This window comes from Bactrocera neohumeralis, chromosome 6 (genome assembly GCF_024586455.1).
Source record: "Bactrocera neohumeralis isolate Rockhampton chromosome 6, APGP_CSIRO_Bneo_wtdbg2-racon-allhic-juicebox.fasta_v2, whole genome shotgun sequence".
Lineage (NCBI taxonomy): Eukaryota > Metazoa > Arthropoda > Insecta > Diptera > Tephritidae > Bactrocera > Bactrocera neohumeralis.
In genome coordinates, this window is record NC_065923.1 from 946,377 (window position 1) to 966,288 (window position 19,912).

At 36.6% G+C, this 19,912-nt stretch overlaps 2 protein-coding genes across 3 annotated transcripts in view; both read left to right on the plus strand.

Annotated features, from left to right (window-relative positions):
* The first annotated feature begins 198 nt into the window (after positions 1–198).
* Positions 199–1,586, plus strand: LOC126762243 (transmembrane emp24 domain-containing protein B). Its single transcript, XM_050478843.1, has 4 exons — positions 199–503; positions 592–855; positions 951–1,118; positions 1,190–1,586. The coding sequence occupies exons 1-4, from the start codon at positions 276–278 to the stop codon at positions 1,244–1,246; spliced, it is 717 nt and encodes a 238-aa protein (XP_050334800.1). The 5' UTR covers positions 199–275; the 3' UTR covers positions 1,247–1,586.
* Positions 1,587–5,176: 3,590 nt separating this feature from the next.
* LOC126761150 (DNA-binding protein D-ETS-3) overlaps positions 5,177–19,912 on the plus strand; it is an 87,225-nt gene continuing 72,489 nt past the window's right edge. The window contains exons 1-3 of one of the 2 annotated variants that reach the window (XM_050477105.1): positions 5,177–5,228; positions 18,090–18,458; positions 18,520–18,857. In XM_050477105.1, coding sequence (XP_050333062.1) covers positions 18,226–18,458; positions 18,520–18,857 — 571 coding nt within the window. In that variant the 5' untranslated portion in view covers positions 5,177–5,228; positions 18,090–18,225. Of the gene's footprint in view, positions 5,229–6,648; positions 7,205–18,089; positions 18,459–18,519; positions 18,858–19,912 lie in introns of those variants that run through there. The other variant, XM_050477104.1, reaches the window with a different exon arrangement.

Sequence of the window (19,912 nt, forward strand, 5' to 3'; positions counted from 1 at the left end):
TCCAAACATTTTAAAAATAATACTATTATCACAAGTACAACATACTTAGCATTCAGAAAGTATTCGGTTCAAAAAATAGCTGCGCTTTTTGTGGTGGTGGCAACCTTTATGTTTACAAATAGGTTTGCAGCTGTCAAAACGACGTTGCACTGATTTCAGCGATTTGTATACATAGCCTTGTTTTTGTTGTTGTTTCATTTTGTGCTGTCATCCGTTGTTTTGACCACAGCGCTTACAGCAAGCGAATCAGAAACAGTGAAAGTCAAAACAAAAAGATGAGTTTTTTGACGTGGCACACAAGTTTATTACTATCGGCATTTATTTTAATTTGTCTCTTAACATTCACGACGTCGAATGATGAAACAACACAGGAAATACATAAACCGTGGTATGAGAATCTGCCAGCGGTAGCCATGGACTATAAGGTGCACATTGACGCTGGCAAAGAGGATTGCTACTACCAATACGTGCAGGCGGGTGCCACATTCTACGTATCGTTCAGTGTAAGTTCGGAGTACAGCTGTTTGGCAGGAACTCCAAATATTTGAATGTGTAGTAGTGTTGATTTGTTTGGAAATTCCTAATATTTAGGTTGTACGCGGCGGTGATGGTATGGCCGGCTTTGCAGTGCGCAATCCGCAGAATCAAATTGTGAAGCCATATCAGTGGCAGGCAACTGCTGATTATACCGACCAAGTATCGCCCGGTGGTTATTATTCCGTTTGCATTGATAATCAGTTCTCACGTTTTGCCGGCAAGTTGGTTAACATTTACATCACAGTCGTGAAATATGATGCGTGGGACAAATATGCCAAAGAAATTGAAGAGCTGCAACTGAATTTGCAAAATTTCACAGTAAGTAGTGGAACTTATTGAAAATTCTCCAACAGACTGGGAAGATTGTTCTTTAAAACGATTTTCTGTTATTTATTTCAAAATATTTATTTAAGGTTACTCTTGGCACTGTGGAGCGTAACATCAACGACATGTTGAACTATCAGTCCTACAGCAGAAATCGTGAAGCACGTGATTTTGCATTACTCAATGATAATAACGGTTACATTCAAACTTTCTCCATCTGCCAAATTGCCGTCATTATTGTGGCATGTTCCATACAGGTTGGTCACGTTTACAATTTTCTTAAATTTAAAAGTGTAAAATTACATAATAAAATTTAATTAAATTTTAGGTCTTTTTCGTTCGGAAACTTTTCGATGTGAAATTGTCATCGAAATCACGAATTTAAATTTAAGTGACTTGTGCTTCCAACATCTAATTTTATTTGTTGCTACTCAAGCTGCTGAGCTACGAACAAATACAAGGAGTTCTTTGAATTTTAACGCATTTTTGTAACCAAACACTACCATTTTTGCACTAAGAAATTTCCATTTTGCCACTTATTTACTTTTCGATGAAAGGAGGAATTAAAAAGACTTAATTGAAGCATTCTTTGAAATCATATACTAATGTGCTCTTTTTGACAGTTTATCACATAAATGTTCATAAATATTTTCCAGCTTAACATGTATGTAAGTGAGAATGTGTGTATTTTTATAAAATAAAAGAAGTTGTATGAAAAAGGGAAAGATATTTTTGTGTTATTATCGGTTATCATTCTAACATAATTTTGAGGAACTTTGACTGTCATTAACCAGATATACATATGTATGTACATATAGTCATGGACTGAGAAACAGCACAAATATAATTATTTAAATCAGTTTTTATTTTTATCAAATAAGTGCATCGCAGTAATTTTTTACGTTAGGGCGCCCACACAGTGGACGCTCAAAGCCGAGCCGAGCGATTTTTCCCATTTACGCTCTATTCGGATTTGAACGTTGAACCTACGGGCAGCCTAAGTTTATCTCTTGATTCCCACAACTTCTAACGGTAAATTGGGTTTAGCGTATCCAGTAGATTTGTACAAAGGCGCCTCATTGATGCTCAGTTTTATGGACGAATGTGCCGAAAACAACTATTGCTATCCAAAAGAAGCGAAAGAGCAAGGCTGAACTTTAATAAGGAACATTTAGAAAGGGACATACAATCTTGGAAATGAGTACTTTAGAGCGATGAAACACAGGTGAATCGTATTGGATCCGACGGCAAACAATTTTTTCATCGCCCAAGTATTCAGGCATATATGTATCTCCAGATACACAACTAAAACCGTTAAGCATGGTGGTGTTATAGTCTGGGGTGCGTCCGAGATTGCGTTTTCCTGGTACGGCATTTAAACATTGGTGATGTTATATGATAGAATGGGCAAATTTAATTCTCAAAATTACTATGGAAGAATTCGAACCGATGCCTGTGAATAGAATTTTTACGCATGATTATGATCCAAACAACGTAGCTAAAAATGTGAAGAATTGGCTCACGGTAGAAATTATTGACGTCCTGAGCTAGCCAGCGTAAAGTCCCAAATGAAGCCCCATTGAAAATTTATGGAGCGATCTTAAGATTGCTAAGAAAAATTCAAAAATGGACTGGGATCGAGAAGGCATGGTACGCAATTCCTCAAGGTTGGTGCTGGAAGTTAGTGGAGCGACAATGCCAAGCAATTTTGAAAAATTTTTGCTAAGTATTAACGTTGTGAGTGCTTAAAAGCAATAACACTTAAAACATTTCTAATAAATTTTCTTAATTTCTGTAGAAGCGGTCTACTGTGCTACTTCCATGTCCACACAAAAATACGCCATTGGGAATCCTCCTGACTCGTGCTGGCTTTGGGGCCAACCCGGGCGCGGAGGAATTCTTCTGCAGGTTTCAACATTTTACGTAAAGCTCGCGATCGATTTAATGGTGGAGGCCTAGCCTTCATACTGCACAACACTGTGCAATATCGTCTTATCGATGGCGACATCGACCACACGGAAACTACCCGTGAACATCAGGGTATATAGGTGATTTTAACGCGCACCACGATCTTTGGCATTTCTACCTGTCATTCTGCCTGACATTCTTTACAATGAATTACGAAGCTCCCACCAGAATTATGGGCAACTGTAATAGCTCGTCCGAGATTACCATTGTTAGTGGAGGTCTGATAAATAGCATAAACTGGTACCTTTGAGAACTCTCGCATCAACACCTTCCCCGCTTTACGCATTCCTATGGACATAATTGTTGGTGAACGCAAGTTGATCTCAAATGATCGCAACAGCTACGGCTCGCTTCATTCTGGCTGAAAGAATAGCGGAACTCCGCCCTAATTTCCCGGGCGAAGCAGCTGTTTAAGCTAACGAGCGCGACACCTTGTGCCATGTCGATCCCTATGATCCCCGAATAAGAGATTTCAACTTGGAGATTTGGCAAATGATAAACCAATATAAGCGGACAAAATGGATAGAGCACTTTAAGTCCTATGGCCTCTCCACCGGTGTGAGTAAGCTTTGGACTACTGTGAAGGCTTTGTTGAAACTCAATTCAATGGCTATGCCTCTTCGGACCCGAAGAAGTGAGCGCGCGTGCTATTTTAGCCGGCATTTACGCTGCACCCTTCGGTAGACAAAGCCAAACGATGATTGGCCCTGGTGGAATCAACATGCTGATGGTAAAACAGCTAGGCTCGCTAAAGTACAGAGCCGCAAGAAAATCCTTAAGCCGCTAGCCGGCAGCACAAAGTAAAGGACAAAGAAACGTTGTTGGCAACTTTCAAGGCAATCAGCCGGTCAGTCCGGATGTTAAGAAACGCAGGCGAGGAAGCTTCTACGACAGGATGCGTATTGGTATCTCCTATGAAACACCTGCATAATGAACTCCTCTCCAAATATTTTTGTTTTATTTTATAGTTACGTATTTAGTGTGTTGTGTCTTTCCAAACAAAAGAAAAATATTAAAAATGAAATTACAAAATGAACCGAAATTTTTTTAGAAAAAAATTAAATGAATTAAAATTTAATTAAACTTATTTTTTCCCGCTCCATGATAACTTTTTGGTAATAAATGTTTAAAACAAAAATCCTTTTCCAAAATTTTTAAAATATATGTATGTGTGTTATTTTTGATTTTTCTATCAAATAACCATCGTCGATCCAACATCGGGATGCCCTTAGTTCTCTCGCATAGGACTTCTTTAATTGTTATTGCTTTAGTGCTCCAAATTTTTTTATATTTTTTAAAATTTTGTTATTTTTCAGTTAGTTATTATTTGTTATTATATTTTAGAAAAGAAAAACTGCTCTCTATACTAGAGTAAATCACACCACTGTAGGCTTGGGGTCGTAGACAATAAAATTTAAAGTTATAATTAAGTACAGTGTGTTTTAAAACTGTTATGAATACATAGTAATGAGATCATTTTATAATATTTTATTTTCTTAAAAATCTTGGTCATTTGCTTTACATATGTATGTATATATCTTTAAATAAAGCCTTAAAAAATGCATTATAATTTTTATATATACAAATTAAATGCATATTAAAAATAAATAAGTCGATGAAGTCGATGAAGTTTAGCAAATTCACTCACTCAATGACGTGACAATTATCACAGACACTGTAGAGCTTAAAATAATTACTGCAGAGCCATTGCTTCCAGCTTCAACCCCCAAAAGCTGGACGCGGGAGCTTGCTGCGCGTAAAGTGCGTAAACTCCGCCCACCACGAAGAGATAAAAACCCAAATAGTCGCTATGGAGCTGCATGCGTGAACGAGTGTGTGCGTGGTCGTGTACGTGTGTTGGTGCTGTTGCTCATCCGCTCGTTGGCTAGCAAGCGCATTTTGTTTGCTTATCAGCTTTGCGCGGCGCATGCGCTGCATGAACATTTAAACTAACCACATGTTTTATGATATGTCTGTATATATGTTTGTGTATGGGTACATATGTGTATGTATGGGTATGTGTAAATGTTAGAGCATGCAAGTTCAACCATTCGGGAAAGATATCTATGTGGAGGGTTAACATCCGTCGCATCCTTATAAGGATGAGATAACAACAACACCACCAACAAAGTATTGTTACAAAACCTAGTAGGAATAGCAGCAACAACTGTGGTTTCTAGTTGCGATTATCTCGCTGATGGTAAGACGGTCTGTAACAGCAGCTGCAGCAACGGTGGTGACAATAACAAAGACGACACCGGCGAGCGCAGCGAGAAATGTAGGAGGAGTGTGCAAACCGCAAATGCCAGGACGATGGCACACAGTACACAAGTGCTAGTCTGTGTGTTGGTGTAGCAAGTGAGACGCCATCTTAAAACGAAATGGATGATCTGCTAGATGTAAGTATGCATATACATACATACATATATACATATATGTATGAAGCAGTATTACTTACATATTCACGACATGTATATGTACACGCATGTAAACTAAAACGCTGTGTAAACTGCCTGGTATGGCCAGCTTTGCTTTGTGTTGCAACAACAACAAGCACGCCAACAACTTTGGATAAGCGGACTGGAGCGAAAAAAAACACACATAAAATATATTTAATATTATTTGAGAGTTAACTACAGCAAGAACAAAAGTAAAAGTATACAAATTGCGGCTGCCGCGTCAAAAAAGAGCTGCGCAACCGCCGCTGCGGCCATAATAATGTAAATTACGTTATTTTGCGGTTAAATTTCGCCGCCCTTATGTGCGTGCCGCTATGCTGCAGCACAACAACCACCGAAGGAGTGTGAAACAGTAGGAGTTGCAGAAACAACAGCCACCCGAGCCACCGCCGCCGCCATCGTCGACGAAGCTGCAACCGCAGATGCAGCGACCACAAATCCTAACGGCGCTCCATATACTTACCGACAATATAATATAAAGAAATTACAAACCACACATAAAAATCACTAAGTACATGTATCCTCCGGTGCGAGTATGTGTGTGTGTGTGTGGGTGGGCGGGTGTGCGGCAGAGTATTGCACGCTCAACGCTGCTCATCAGGACGAGTTAGAGCAAATAAATAACTAATAGTGCATGGCAGTCGCATAGCGTTGCACGAACGGACAGTGCGCCAGTTAGTCAGTTACCGTTAGGCGGGTAGTTCAAAACAAATCATAGCAAAATCATTTCCACACCAACACACACACATAAACACAATCGTTGACAACTACCAAATGCTCACACAAACGCCAAGTGAATGCCAATATAATGTATTTTCAAGCACACACACAGATACTGGATGCCCAAGTTAACGAGAAAATGGTGTTCTGGCAATAGTGTGAGTGTTGCAAATAACAAATAACTATAATAAGAAAAGAGCGAAGAAATTGTTGAGCCGTTCATATGTCAATGCGGACGGTAGGTGGATGCTCTTAAATCAAATTTGGCGGCTAGACTATATTTTGGCATTTGTCGCGATTGGCGGCGTGAAGCAAATCTAATTAATCGAAGAAAAAAGCTGGTGTTTAAATTGTGGCGTATAAATATTTAGTGAAAACAACATTTTAAAATACCGTCGCTTGGCTCTTGCTCTCACATATTCGATCTCGTTTCACTGAATTTTTTGATTTATTCACTATTAATTTCACTTTCCTAGACATAATACAATTTCGGTTTCCTTCAGACGTCGCTGTCCGATTTCGTGTGCGATAATGCGTGTATTTACATATGTGGTTGTATGTGTTTGCATGAAAAAAATGTGGTATTTACGGGAATAATTGATTTTGAACGCAAAACTATAACAACAATAACAAGAAATATTCGTGAATCGCGCCAACATATTAATTGTTTGTGAAATAATAAAAAAATACACTGTGCAACCAAATATAGTAAATAGTAAAGAATTTAGATTTCCGTGCAAATAAAACTTTGCCGGCCTTGGCTTGCATTGCTGACAAATTCTCACTTCCGCTTTACAACGCGTGTCATTTGGAACATGGCGTCGGCAATTGTCGTGTTACGTATACGCGCTGGTGAACGACTCTGCACAATTGATTCTACATTTATATACAAACTAACTACGATTTTATAAGAAAAATGTCAAAATTATTTAAGTAAATCGTTGGTAGTGAATTTAGATACCAAAATATTTACAAAAGTTTAAAACATAACAAAGATGTTCAAGAATATTTTTGAAAAAAAAATTCCATTGAAAAATAAAAAAAAAATATATTAGTATAAAATATTTAACAACTTAGTTTAAACTATAAAAATTTAAATTTAAAATTTTATAAAAAAAGAGGAAACTTTTATTAGAAAACCAGAGAGGCAATGTGTTTCTTTGTTAAATCGTTTCAGTAAATCACATCAATATTAGGTAAAGTATAAAATCATTTCACGAATTACAAATGCAATAAAAATAATAATTTTTATACCCTGAACATAGTTTCTTAAATTTGCTACGAAGTTTGTAACACCCAAAAGAAAACGTCGAAGACCCTATAAGGTGTATATACATATAACTGATTAGCATGATGAGTTGCGTCGATTTAGCCACGTCTATCTCTAAAATTTTGCACACGTCTTTTGTGAAGGGTATTCTAGCCTTGGTGCAACCGAAGTTAACGTTCTTTCCTGTTTTAATACAAATAAGTTTTAAAAACAAAATTTTCAAGTTGAATATGTTTTAAAATCCAAGTTCTACTAACCATAAAAAAAAAGTTAAATGTTTCGAAATCACTTCTCGACTTCTAATTCGTATCAAAAAATCCATTTGTGCTGAATAAATGAGAAATGCTCTCTCAAAGTTATGGATGTTTATTTGTGCTAACTTTTTGTAAATTAACTATTTGATCAAATAAGATTATCGAATTGTTTTGCCTTTATTAACTTTGGGTGTCCTTGTCCAGTTAGTACCTATGCTGTACTTATATGACTAAAAATTTACTTGATGAAAAATGCTAAAGAGCTGTTTCGCAGATGTTAAGGTGGAATCATTTCCCCACTTACTACCTGACAGTCTCACTAATACAAGATCAAGGTTAGATTATTTTGGCCCTCATTCTTTTATATCTAAAAAAATCGAAATCAATCGTTTGAGATGATTATTGATAAAATATTTATTATACTTTCCATCGACAAATTAAGGCTTATTACGCATTCAGGAATATTTTGAATTTACAAAGGATTTCGTGTTTGTTCGAAACCGATTTTGATAAACTTTTAAATAATTAATAAATAGGGGAAACTACGTCTTCGAATTGTGAAAAGATAGTTTTGGGCTTCCTAATTTGAAATAAGGCTAATTTTTTTGAGTTTAATTGAACGTTGTTGGGTGGAGTCGCCAATAGTTTCGATTAATGTAAGAAAATAACAATACGTTTATGCGAATTTTTAGCTGTTGACTGATATTCTTGAATGATGAAGGTTACAAGTTGGTCAGTTCTGAAGGGTGGTAAAAACCTCTCGTATTCGCAGATAGGAAAGCAAAATAAATAAATCTTCCACAAAAATGATAACATGAAAAGTAGCATGATTACGTCGATAAAAATAACGAATATAACTTTTGACTCTTGCATTTAAGATATATACTTTCAAATCGTGTTTATCAAAGCTGACTAATGGGATCGAAAATTGTTTTATATTAATTGAGAAAAGTTGTGCTCATAACCGAGAATATTTTGGAAACATTTAAACTAAGGTCAAAGCTCTCTAAATTGAAATAAATTAATACAAAAATAATAAACCTTGAAATGTCTAACAAATCGGGCAAATGTATAACCCCCAAAAGCAAAAAGTTATACATTATTTCCAGTGAACCACAAAAATCATAAAAAATCAAAATCGGATTCATCTTATTTTCAATAAAGTTTTTAAAATTTATTTCTTGCATACAGACCGACTTGCAAAATAAACCATTGCTTACACAGGACAAACATACATACATATGTATGTACCTATATTCTTTCTTTGGCACATTTGTCCGTATGCTTACGAAAACAAACCATAAAACCATATTTTCCCATAAATTGAACAGCATTTCGAAATCCGTTCAAATTGCTTTGATTGGAAAGATATCTGAAATATTCAGAGAAGTTACAACATTTTTCAAGTTTCAAGATCGAAACGTAACACTGTTTTACCTCTATTTTTGGGCAAAAAAATTGTGCAGCTTTGTGTGAAAAAGTGGGTACAAAGACAGATGCCGTTCTACAATTCACAGTCACCCTTCCAGAAATCGTTCAAGTACTGCCAAAAATAAGCGAATGGACGAATAGGAACGACTGCAGTAAAAGCGTCGAATCTTGAAACAGTGCTGTGCAACTTCGAATTTATTACATATTGGAATTTTCTGATGTTTTGTCACTGACGCAGCCACTTAGTGTGATTCTGCAGAACGAATCAATCGACCTTGCGAAAGCATCAAACGTTATAACAACATTGGTTGCAACACTGAACACACGAAGAATGCATGCTGATCATAACTTTAATAAATTTTTTTTCAAATGCTACATAGATAGCTGGAAATTAGACTCTGTGAAAAAAACCCAAAAACATGTGATCGTCAGAGTCAACGAAACGATTACGAAACTCTTACAGGTTTCTGCAGGTTTTCCCATGAAGTTCTTGAAAGTTTTAATTTGAATCAGCTGTTACCAAAATTTAATCTAAATTTGGAAGAGAAGGATTTAACTGTAATCATTGAATGCCTAGTTAGACGTTTTGGGAAAATCTTTACCGGAAATAAAGAACTGCAAAAAACGAAGCTCAAAGCAGAAGTAGCGCTTTATCAACAACAATGGAAAAAGAAAATGACTACGAGAACACAAATGCTTTTTGCATTAGAAACTCTCAGCACTTGCGAGGGCTCAGAACAACGATGCTCCAGAAAAGATTGAACGGTTTAGCATTCTTCAACATAAACTAGGTCATTACTGTGGAACCAGAAGAAATAATAGAAAGATTTAGTAAAATGAGCAAACTCCGTATTGATTTTATGCTGTAAATTAAGTGTTGAAATATGTATAGAAAATCAAATTATAGTTTAAAGCTCAACATTTCTCAAAACAATTATAAAATCATAAAGTTGTGTGTAAAAGTTTTCGGAGATCGCTTCAACTGTGCTAGTTCGCCAATATTTGCATGCTTTAATACGCAAATTTTTTATTAATCAGACACAGTAAATATAATAAAAACGTTATTTTTTTAATAATGTTAAATATGTACTTTAGAGCGGGCAAATCGGCTTGCTCTAATGTATATATAGTACATCTGCTATATTTGTTTAAAAAATGGTTAGGTTGTACCCTTAACAGGGTTTAAACGTAAACGTCGGCAGCCTTATGAAGTATATACTTAAACGATCAGAATGATGATATGAGTTTATTTAGCCATGTTCATCTGACCGTCTCTCTGTCTATATAATGGTTGTCAAAAAAGTCTTGCGGTATTTTTATTGGATTTTTTTTATTGAAATTGAAATGAATTTTTGATGACTCATGCCCAGCTCTTGACCGATGCTACGGCTGCTACTATGTCGGTCTCTTTCGACCAATTCAGCCTTCCGGAGCGTGGCGCATCTTCGACCACCTCTACACCAGAACGAAAACGTTGAAACCATCGTTGTGCGGTGGAAATGGAAACTGTATCGTGTCCATAACTGCACAAATTTTATTGGCGGCTTGAGATGCATTTTTGCCTTTATCGTAGTACTACTGTAAAATATGCCGTATTTTCTCTTTATTTTGCTCCATGTTTGCGACGATATAACTCACGAACGCCTTAAAAGAATCGACAATCAGTCAAACACGTGTTAGCGCGTGAAATGAGCTTTCCAAAAAGGTATAGCATGACGATGCGACGAATATAACTAGAACTACCCGCTTTCAGCGCCAACTAGTGAAAATACCACAAGACTTTTTTGACAATCTATTATACGCCAATTGGGGTCTCAGATTTTAAGAAACCGATCAAAAGTTTTATGACGTCCTGTCTTCCCTAAGAAGCTGCTCATTTGTCGCAACCTCCGATATACTATATATATAGAAAAAAATTATTTGACAAGTTATCTTCAACAAATCCGGCATAGAATTTTGACTGCAATCTGTTGCAATCTCTGAATAAATATTGCACCACTGTAGAATATAGCTGTCATACAAACTGACCGATTAAAGTCAGTATATATAAATTTATTTTCCTTTACCAAGTAACATTTTTGATGGAAATCGTTGGCTTGTTATTAATAAAGTTCTGCAGGTACAAAAAGTGGATTGATCATTACTTAAATACGAAAGGATTTAAAACACGAAAGGGTTCTGAAAGACTGTAAAAATAATCAAAATAATAATGGGGATATGTGTAAGCTCTATGCGAAGTGGATACTGATCCTTTCTCTCCAATCATGGATTCATTAAATCCGGATCTTGCTCTGGTAAATTTTCTGTATTCTCAGATCATAAGCAGTGGTTGTTGGAATGAATCACCTGAGGCCTATTTTGAACCAACAGGCTGGTTAAGGTTGGCAAAGTAAGCGTTGCATTGGTTTTAAGGAGGGTATATCCTGAAGCCTCAGTAAACAATTTCAGGCATTTTTGCATTTAAAATTTTCAATATAGAAAATCTTCGTAGATATTAATTAATTTCAGTTGACAGACGCTAATTGCAAAGGCGAAGTTGAATAAAGAACTAATATGTGTTTACTTGAACCATATCGATTAAAATATCTGCAGCAGAAAAAGTAATCTTAGAAAAGGAAAAAAAAACTTTCAATATCTTAAATTTTTTGGGAAGCATGAGACAATTTGGGGAAAGTAGTTAACCAAATCATAATATTGAATCTTTTTTTCAAAATAAGTTTCAATAACTTGAAAATTCCAATTCCATCGTCAATATTTCACAAAATTATATAGTTACTATAAGAACCTCTTGAAAATTAGTCATATAATTCAGAGTAATCTGATATGAATACATATAATCTCATAATTTGTTTATGCTACCACCCACTTCTTGCTCCTGGGCACACGACCTCTTTTTAAGTGTCATAAAACTGAGATTACAAACCATTAAGGCGCTGCTACCGTCATTGTTAATTAAAAATAAAGTGCACTGATTAAATAGATGCTGCTATCGAGGGTTGTAAAGTTGTGTGTTTGCTGAAGTACGAATTGTAGGTTGGCCTTTCGAATGCCGAGGAGTTGCCGAAAAAAGTGATAATGATGTTGAAACATATTTTTTGCATTTATCGGGCCGCAACAATCACACCGTCAACTACTGTCTTAGCAACCACCAAGCAGTCAGTGCCGGTGCCTTGGTTCGCCGACATCTCGTTACGCAACACGCGCTAAGCCATCCGCCAGCAGCTTCCGGTGCGAACGGCGATAGCAGCCGAACACATTAGCTGTTGTATGACCGTTTTGCAGCGGCGGTATCGACTCCCCCTCATCCTCTCAAAGTGCTTTCAATGCTTGCTGGTATTGGCTGATGATATATGCTCGTTTTAACTTTACTCACATAAGTATAAGAGGGAGGGGTGGGATATGTGGGATGGCAAAGGCGTGTGTTGGCCGTTTATTATAATGTCAAATGCTTCATTTTGCATAGAAAGTTTGTTGTTTTGCTGTTTGTTGGTAAATATAATATTTTTACTTTGTTGTTTTTGCCTTATAAAGTTGTTATCGATAGGTTTATTGAAAATTGTGTTATCATTAGAGCTTCGGAGTTTGAGTAGTCTATAAAAAGTGTTATATTTCCAACTCATTGTATCTAAGGTTGCTCTATATTTTCTCATAAAAGAATAAAAAAGACATGGAGTGAGGCTCTTTAATAGCTTTATGATGGGAATATGGAAAAGGTCTCAACGATATTGAACAATCGATAATGAATCTTGGGAGTGCTGAAATTGTAGAATTTCAGTGGGACGACAACATTTTATATTCAAATAGAATTTAGATAATATATAACAAAGTTATTCACGAGAATGGTACAAGTATACTGCAATATTATTTTACGGTTTGGTTAAGCTTTTACATCTAATTTTGAAAGACATATGTATAACACATTAGAAGAGGAAAATTCAAAGAAGTTAAAAAAAAATTACCAGGTTGATCCATTTTCCATTATAACGTCTGATCAAATTTGACCTGGACTGGTCCATTTAAACTGGACGCGAATCGAACAGGCAAAATTTTTTTCATAGATTGGTTCAATCTTCTTTCTGTGTTTGCCTTCGACACGAAAAGTGTGTTTAGCGATTTTTACCAAAAGTAGTTGAACAACGAGTTTGCTAGAAATTTGTTGTTTTCAATTGAACAAGTGCTACGGACCCTAAAAACACAAGTATTCGAATGACACAAAGCATTCAATGAAAGTAATCGAGAGCTTGGCTCATGTGAGGCGTCTTTCCACCTCTAGCAATGGCAAAAACACCGAAAAAGTCAAAGAAACAGTGCTCGGAAATCGTCGTGTTGGCATCAGAGGGAAAGCATAAGGTCTGAACATCTCTTGTGGATCTTCCCAATGACTTTTGGTGTGTGAAGTCGATGTTAGACTCTACCAAAAGAGCAGAATCTTGCACAAAAACTACATCCAGTAGAGGTGGCAAAGATAAGCTTCACAACATAGCAGAGGGCCTTACATTCATCAAACGCTCTCTTACTAGTGATGAGTCTTGGTTTTATGAATAAAAACAGAAGATACTGAAGACTATCTCGACCGAGGCTTGTACTTGTTCGAAAGGGGTCTATTTTGCAGGCGATAATATACATTTGAATTAAAATATCTAAAAACGACGCCTACCTTAACTTAAAATTTCGTCACTTAGCGGCATTTTCTCCAATAATATCGAAGTTTGGCATATGAAATTCAAAAGTGCTATGTCAGATCAATTTAAAAATTAGGCAACCAATACCTTGTTATAATTAAAACACTTTTTTTGCTCCTGATAACCGAAATAAAGAGGTTCGAAGGACTAATCTTTGATGTACAGAGAGACAGGGGAGGAGCAAAAATGAGTACAAGTTTGTGCTTCATGTTCGTTCGTTGGATGAACGCTTAAGGTCACTCGAGATCTACACGCACTTAATTTTTCCGAAAATGGTCGGGATGGTAAGGATTTTACACATCGGACTGCTATTAGAAATTCAATGGAAAAAATCTCTCAATTTTGAAGCCTTCGATTTACTCAATTTCATTAAGATCAAGCTAAAGCTATAATTTTATTTAAGTACAAATACACATTTTTGGAATATTTTGCACAGACCTTTATTAGCCAATTTCGAGAATAATGGCTTTGCTCACACATTTGGTTGGTGTATAAATTTTGGAGGCATAAATCAAACTACTACCAACATCCGATGATATCTCGAGGACAAGCAAATTTGAATATGAACAACAACAAAACATTGTAACAACAAATACGTGGGCAGACCCAAAACACCTACTCGTAAATACGAGTGTACATATACCATAATTTGTTTGCGAAATCTATGCACATAGGGAAGTTAAAACGTTAAGCCCTTCATGAAAAGCACACAGCGGATACAAGATACCCGTTGAACGCATTGCATCTGCTTTTGTCCGAACTCGAGTTATATGTGAGGTTATGTGAGTTTGCAAAGCCATTCAGAAGAGCAGTGTTCCCATTGCAATTTGCGAGAGGTGCAGTAGAGCTGGGTGGTGGGTGGCTTCGGTTACTAGCTGGAATGGAAATTTACGCTCAAATAGTTGCGCACGAAATATGAGGCACACAAACGTATTCATGTATGTATACTACATAATATGTGAATATCCAAAGACCGTCATGCCCATTGTAAATACATAACTATCTATTGCAGCATTGTGTAAATTTAAATGGAATAATGTTGCTGTGCCACTTTGCAAATGTTATGTTTCTGCGTTTGTTTGCAAGGTGTATTTCTGCATATATATACGAGTATCTACAGGTTCTACAGTATAGTGGACCCACCTCACAAACAGGATAAAGCAGTCACCTACGCATTATAGTTATGCCGTAAATTCGGCGAGCCCATAAATTATACGCATAATTTATGCAGCAATAACAATAACAATGCAGAATGTGTAACAACAATAACAACAATGGTAGCGAAGAAACAAATAATTATTTTAGTGCAGCATGACAGCTGACAGTTAACGAAAATATGAGCCGTGAATGGTTAGAACGTGCGTTGTGGAGCAGGTATTACTACACGTACAGTATAGGAGAGGTCAAAAGTAGCCTGCAAGAAATAGCATTGGTTTAAAAATTTAAACTCTCTCTTTTCCATGTATTTTTTAGTGTTACTTCTAATTTTAAATTTGTTCAAATTCATATATAGAAGATCTACATTATAATTAACCATAGTTGGAATAATGAAATTCTCATGGAAATCCTTGTACCTATTGGCAAAAGACTAACCAGCCAAATCAGACGATTTCCATTATTTTAGCGATATTTTCGGCAATTGGTCTTTCAGAGCAAGGCGCATCTTTGACATAAAATGAATGCATGATTACTGCTATGGTATTTTGTCTTGTGTGTTCGCCTTCATGGAAAAAATGTATGATAGTAGTATTTTTTGTTTGCTGGTGTCCATTTGTCACGGGTGTGAGAGATCTGAGAAGAATTTCTAGTACAAAATATTATCTTTCTAACGCGAGATATACATATGTATGTTAAACCATTTAGTGGAAAATTATTGAATTTATTTCACTAGTCCTCATATACATATTTTAATTTGCAGTACATATTATATAAAGATTCTTCCTTTTGGAAAACTTTCAAGATGCTTCAGATATTGTTATTTGAAATTGTTATTAAGAGATTAATATTAAATACTGAGTAAATATCGAAGAAAAAAAAAAAGAAGTTCTGACCAGATTATGTTGAGCGCGCCTCTTAATAGGGGTCCTTAAACATATTTATTTCATTAAATATAAGTATACATTTAGTATAAATACTTTTCTCTGATAAATTCTTTATTATACCCTGAACAGGGTATCTTAAGTTTATCACGAAATTTGTAACACCCAGAGGGAAGCGTCGGAGCCCTATAAAGTATATACATATATAAATGATCGGTATGTTGAGCTGAGTCGATTTAGCCATGTCCATCAGTCTGTCAGTCCGTCTGTCTGTATATATACGAACTAGTCCCTCAGTTTTCAAGATATGGTTTTGAAATTTTGCAAACGTCATTTTCTCTTCAAGAAGCTGCTCATTTGTCGGAACAGCCGATATCGGATCACTATAACATATAGCTGCCATACAAACTGAACGATTTTCACAAAAGTTGGCTAAGGCAACAATGTAATCTCCGAAGAAATTGTTCAGATCGGTTAACTATAGCATATAGCTGCCATACAAACTGAATGATCGGAATCAAATGCTTGCATGGGAAACTTCCTCCTTTGACGATATGTGACCTGGTCTACGAAAAGGGAGCTAACGTGCGAAAACTAGTTTTCTAGGAAAAGCTGTTAAAAATAATCGTCAGTTTCTCGTTATCTCATTAATTGTTCTCCTTTTTTTTGACACCTAAGCCCCCTTTCCGTAGACCAGGTCACATATAGATATGTATCTTCACGAAATTTGGTATGAGTAATTGTTCATAGAAATTATGTAATATAGGCAGAATTTATTCAGATCGGCTCACTATAGCATATAGCTGCCATACAAATCGAACGATCGGAATCAAGGGCTTGTATGGAAAACTTTCGCGTTTGACGTGGTATCTTCACGAAATATGACATGGATTACTGCTTGAGGTAATAATGTAATATACGAAGAAATTGTTCAGATCGGCTTACTATAGCATATAGCTGCCATGTTAATTGAACACATAGTTACTAAAAGAAATGCACCTGTGAAGGATATAATAGTTTCGGTGCAGCCGAATTCAACGTTTTTTCTTGTTCTAAATAAATTTTAAAACGGCGTTACGAGCTCGCTATGAAACAGTCGAGTGCTCAGGGTTTACTCCACTTATAATTATTCCCGCCAGCCTTTTTTATACTATATGTGTGTAACTCCTATATATAATAATGCTACTATTTATAACCATGTATGTATCTCTAGTGGGAAGCCTATTTATCTCTGCTAGATTTCATAGCTGCTACATAATTACATGCAAATATACCTTGGCCTTATTTACTATGGGGGAGTATAGCATGAAAATGACTGTTAATTATATCTGCAAAGGTAAACGCAGTTATGAATAGTGGCGATACAGTTATGCATTTAAATGGGAAAATGTATGGGTAAGCGTATATACTATATAAACATGGCTGCCATTTATCAAATACAAACACATTTGTAATTTATCTATGCATTCATTCTCGCAGAATTGCAATACAGTGCAAGCGCTGGCAATTAAAGTTGCAATTTAAATTTCGCAATAATTGCAGTCATAATTTGAAATTCGGAGAATTACGTATGGAAATTTATTCTTGAGAAATGTTTCAAATTATTTTTGTGAGCTAAAAGTCCTGGAGCTCTTTCCACAAATAAAGGAAATAGTTTTTTTACCCCGTTAGTAATAAATAAAATTAATTCTTCGCTAGAAATTTAAGTGCTCCCATGACGTTTGAATGTGTGATGAGGTGAGCACTCAACTATGAAAGTTATAAACGAGTATTTAATCGGGTTCTTAAATGAAAAAACTTCGAGTAAATGTTTGTTGATAGTAAATTTATAGGGGGATGACGAAATTCAAAAAAAAAGTGAGTGGGATCATACTAAAACTGACTTAAGCAGGAAAATTTCCGTGAATCAATAGATAATTTGTTCGAAATTCTTAGTTTTCTATTCTGAATTCTATCTGTTAAAGAAGAGAACGGTGGATAAATTTACACTACTTGTTTTCACAAGAAAGCTATAATAACCTTCGCAAATGAAGATGTTTTCAATACAAGGAATTGATTTTTATCGATCAGTGTTTATGGCAGCTATATCCTACAGTATGCCGATATCGGCGGTTCTGACAAATGAGCAGCTTCTTGGCTAGAAAAGTCTGTGTGCAAAATTTCAGAAGCATAATCCAAAAACTATGTATGTAAGTCTTTATAGGGTCTCCGACGTTTTCTCTTGTTCATACTAAACTTTGTGGTAAACTTGTTTAGGGTATGCAGCAATTTAATTCTTGAAAAATATTGTTGTCAACCTTTTACCAGCTGTTTAGCTGTATCAGGTCTCTTCCTCCAACTATTTCTCTGTTCTCAAATCCATATATCACCACTCCAGCTAATGCTACTTTCTCTTTATTACCTAGACTCAAGTGGACAACAGGTGTTCCGCCACCAACTCAGCATAACCCGCACCAACAGCAGCTCGAACACATCAACAACTTGCAGCAACATTGTCAGTACGCGCGGCAATTAGCAAACGAGCATACATACGACACAGTCATGTATGAGAATTCCTGTTCATATCAAACCGCGCTCGATCTAAAGCGCGTCTCGCCGCCCACACTGGCGCAGGTGAAGACCGAAGACTGCTTGACGCTCGGCCAGTGCTCACCCGATTGGTCCACATATCGCTTCCATCAGTCCACGTTCGAGCAGCTGAAGCAAAGTGTTGAGAAAGCGAAGGCGGCATTGCAAGATCGCAGCAGCTTCTTCGGCGCTTCCAGTGCGTTTAGGTGAGAGACATAAAATAATAACAAAAACACAATATTACAAATTTTTAACATTAATATTTAGTGACATTTATTCAACGCAACGGCTGAGCGATACGCTTGGCGACACTTTGCCTAATGTGCAACCGACAAATGGGAGCAATTGCATCGGCATTGTGCACAACAGCGGCGGCATTAGCGGCAATTCGGTGGCGAGCGCGCCGAGTTTAGTGCTGAACGGCAATTGCATCACCACCGTCTCATCGGCCACCACGGGGCAACGCTATCGCTTAGATAGCCTACAACCGGTGACCGGTTGTTCACCCGTCTCACAGCATGGCGTCATCAGCGCGAACAGTGCACCGCCACCGCTGACACCCGGCGCACACGAAGCGGTCGGCGCGGTGGAGGGCAAGTCGAGAGGTAAGTGTCCAAAGAAGACATCAAACTTTCCAAAAAAAATAAAAATAAAAATAAAAATAAAATAATAGTAAGGATATTTAATATTTTAGTTACTAAACACAGGATGTGCATTTCCTCAGTAGTAAAAATAAAAGGAGAGCGAGTAAAACATTTCACTTAAGTGCAACTTTAATATATGCATATCCCTCGAATACTATATTTTACCGAAGGTAGTTACGAGAATTCGCAGGATCATAACTTGCTAATTCAATTTCCACAAAGGTGGTGTCTTCTTTAATTTTTTGTTTTTGGCCAATAAACAGGCCACTCGAAGGTCGTACGTACACTGCTGCTGTCTGCCAAAACTGTAAAAACATCATTATACTCGGTGCAACTTTTTTTGCCACATTTTTTGTGATGAATTTGTGCCAAACATGCAAACCGCGAATAACACGGACATTTCCCATTTAAAAAGCCTACAGACACGAGCCACACAACTACCCACTCGACGCTGAACATCGTGTGATGGGTCTATTTGTGGCGCTGTACAAATTGCACCAACGAGTAAAAAGTTAACTTGCAACAAAATCACTTAACTCGTTCGAGATTAAAAAACAACATTATAAAGCCAAAAAAAATCGAAGTATGAGAGAGGTTGCTTGTGGGCATGTCCTCCTGCACATATGCACACAAACGCTGGTTTTACCTTCGCTCCATTCATGCCATCTATTCTACGCGGTGGCAATAAAATGGTCACTTGGCCTGAGTCTTCGCGTACCTTATGGCTTGAGTTACAGGTTTCATCCGTTTTATACGACGACATCACATCGAGCCAACAGCTCCCATGTGCGGTGAGAGTGTGAGTCTCGGGCGTGACAATTCGCGGTTTATCACCTACAATTGGTGTATCCACTTTATTTTATTATTTTAAAAATTCATATATTTTGGCAGGAAAAGGTTTATTCTCTCGTCTGTTCTTTTTTCATCTGTTGCACTTGTAACACCATAAAATGTTAGTTGGTAATGTCTGAATTTCTACTAGTACGTATATTTATTGTAAATCTAAAAATAAATTT

What these genes read in the sequence shown, in the direction of transcription:
- LOC126762243 (XM_050478843.1), top strand. Translation starts at nt 276, where the DNA reads ATGAGTTTTTTGACGTGGCACACAAGTTTATTACTATCGGCATTTATT. An exon ending in TGAATTTGCAAAATTTCACA is followed by an intron (nt 856 to 950) that starts GTAAGTAGTGGA and finishes TATTTATTTAAG; the next exon opens with GTTACTCTTGGCACTGTGGA. An exon ending in TTGTGGCATGTTCCATACAG is followed by an intron (nt 1,119 to 1,189) that starts GTTGGTCACGTT and finishes ATTAAATTTTAG; the next exon opens with GTCTTTTTCGTTCGGAAACT.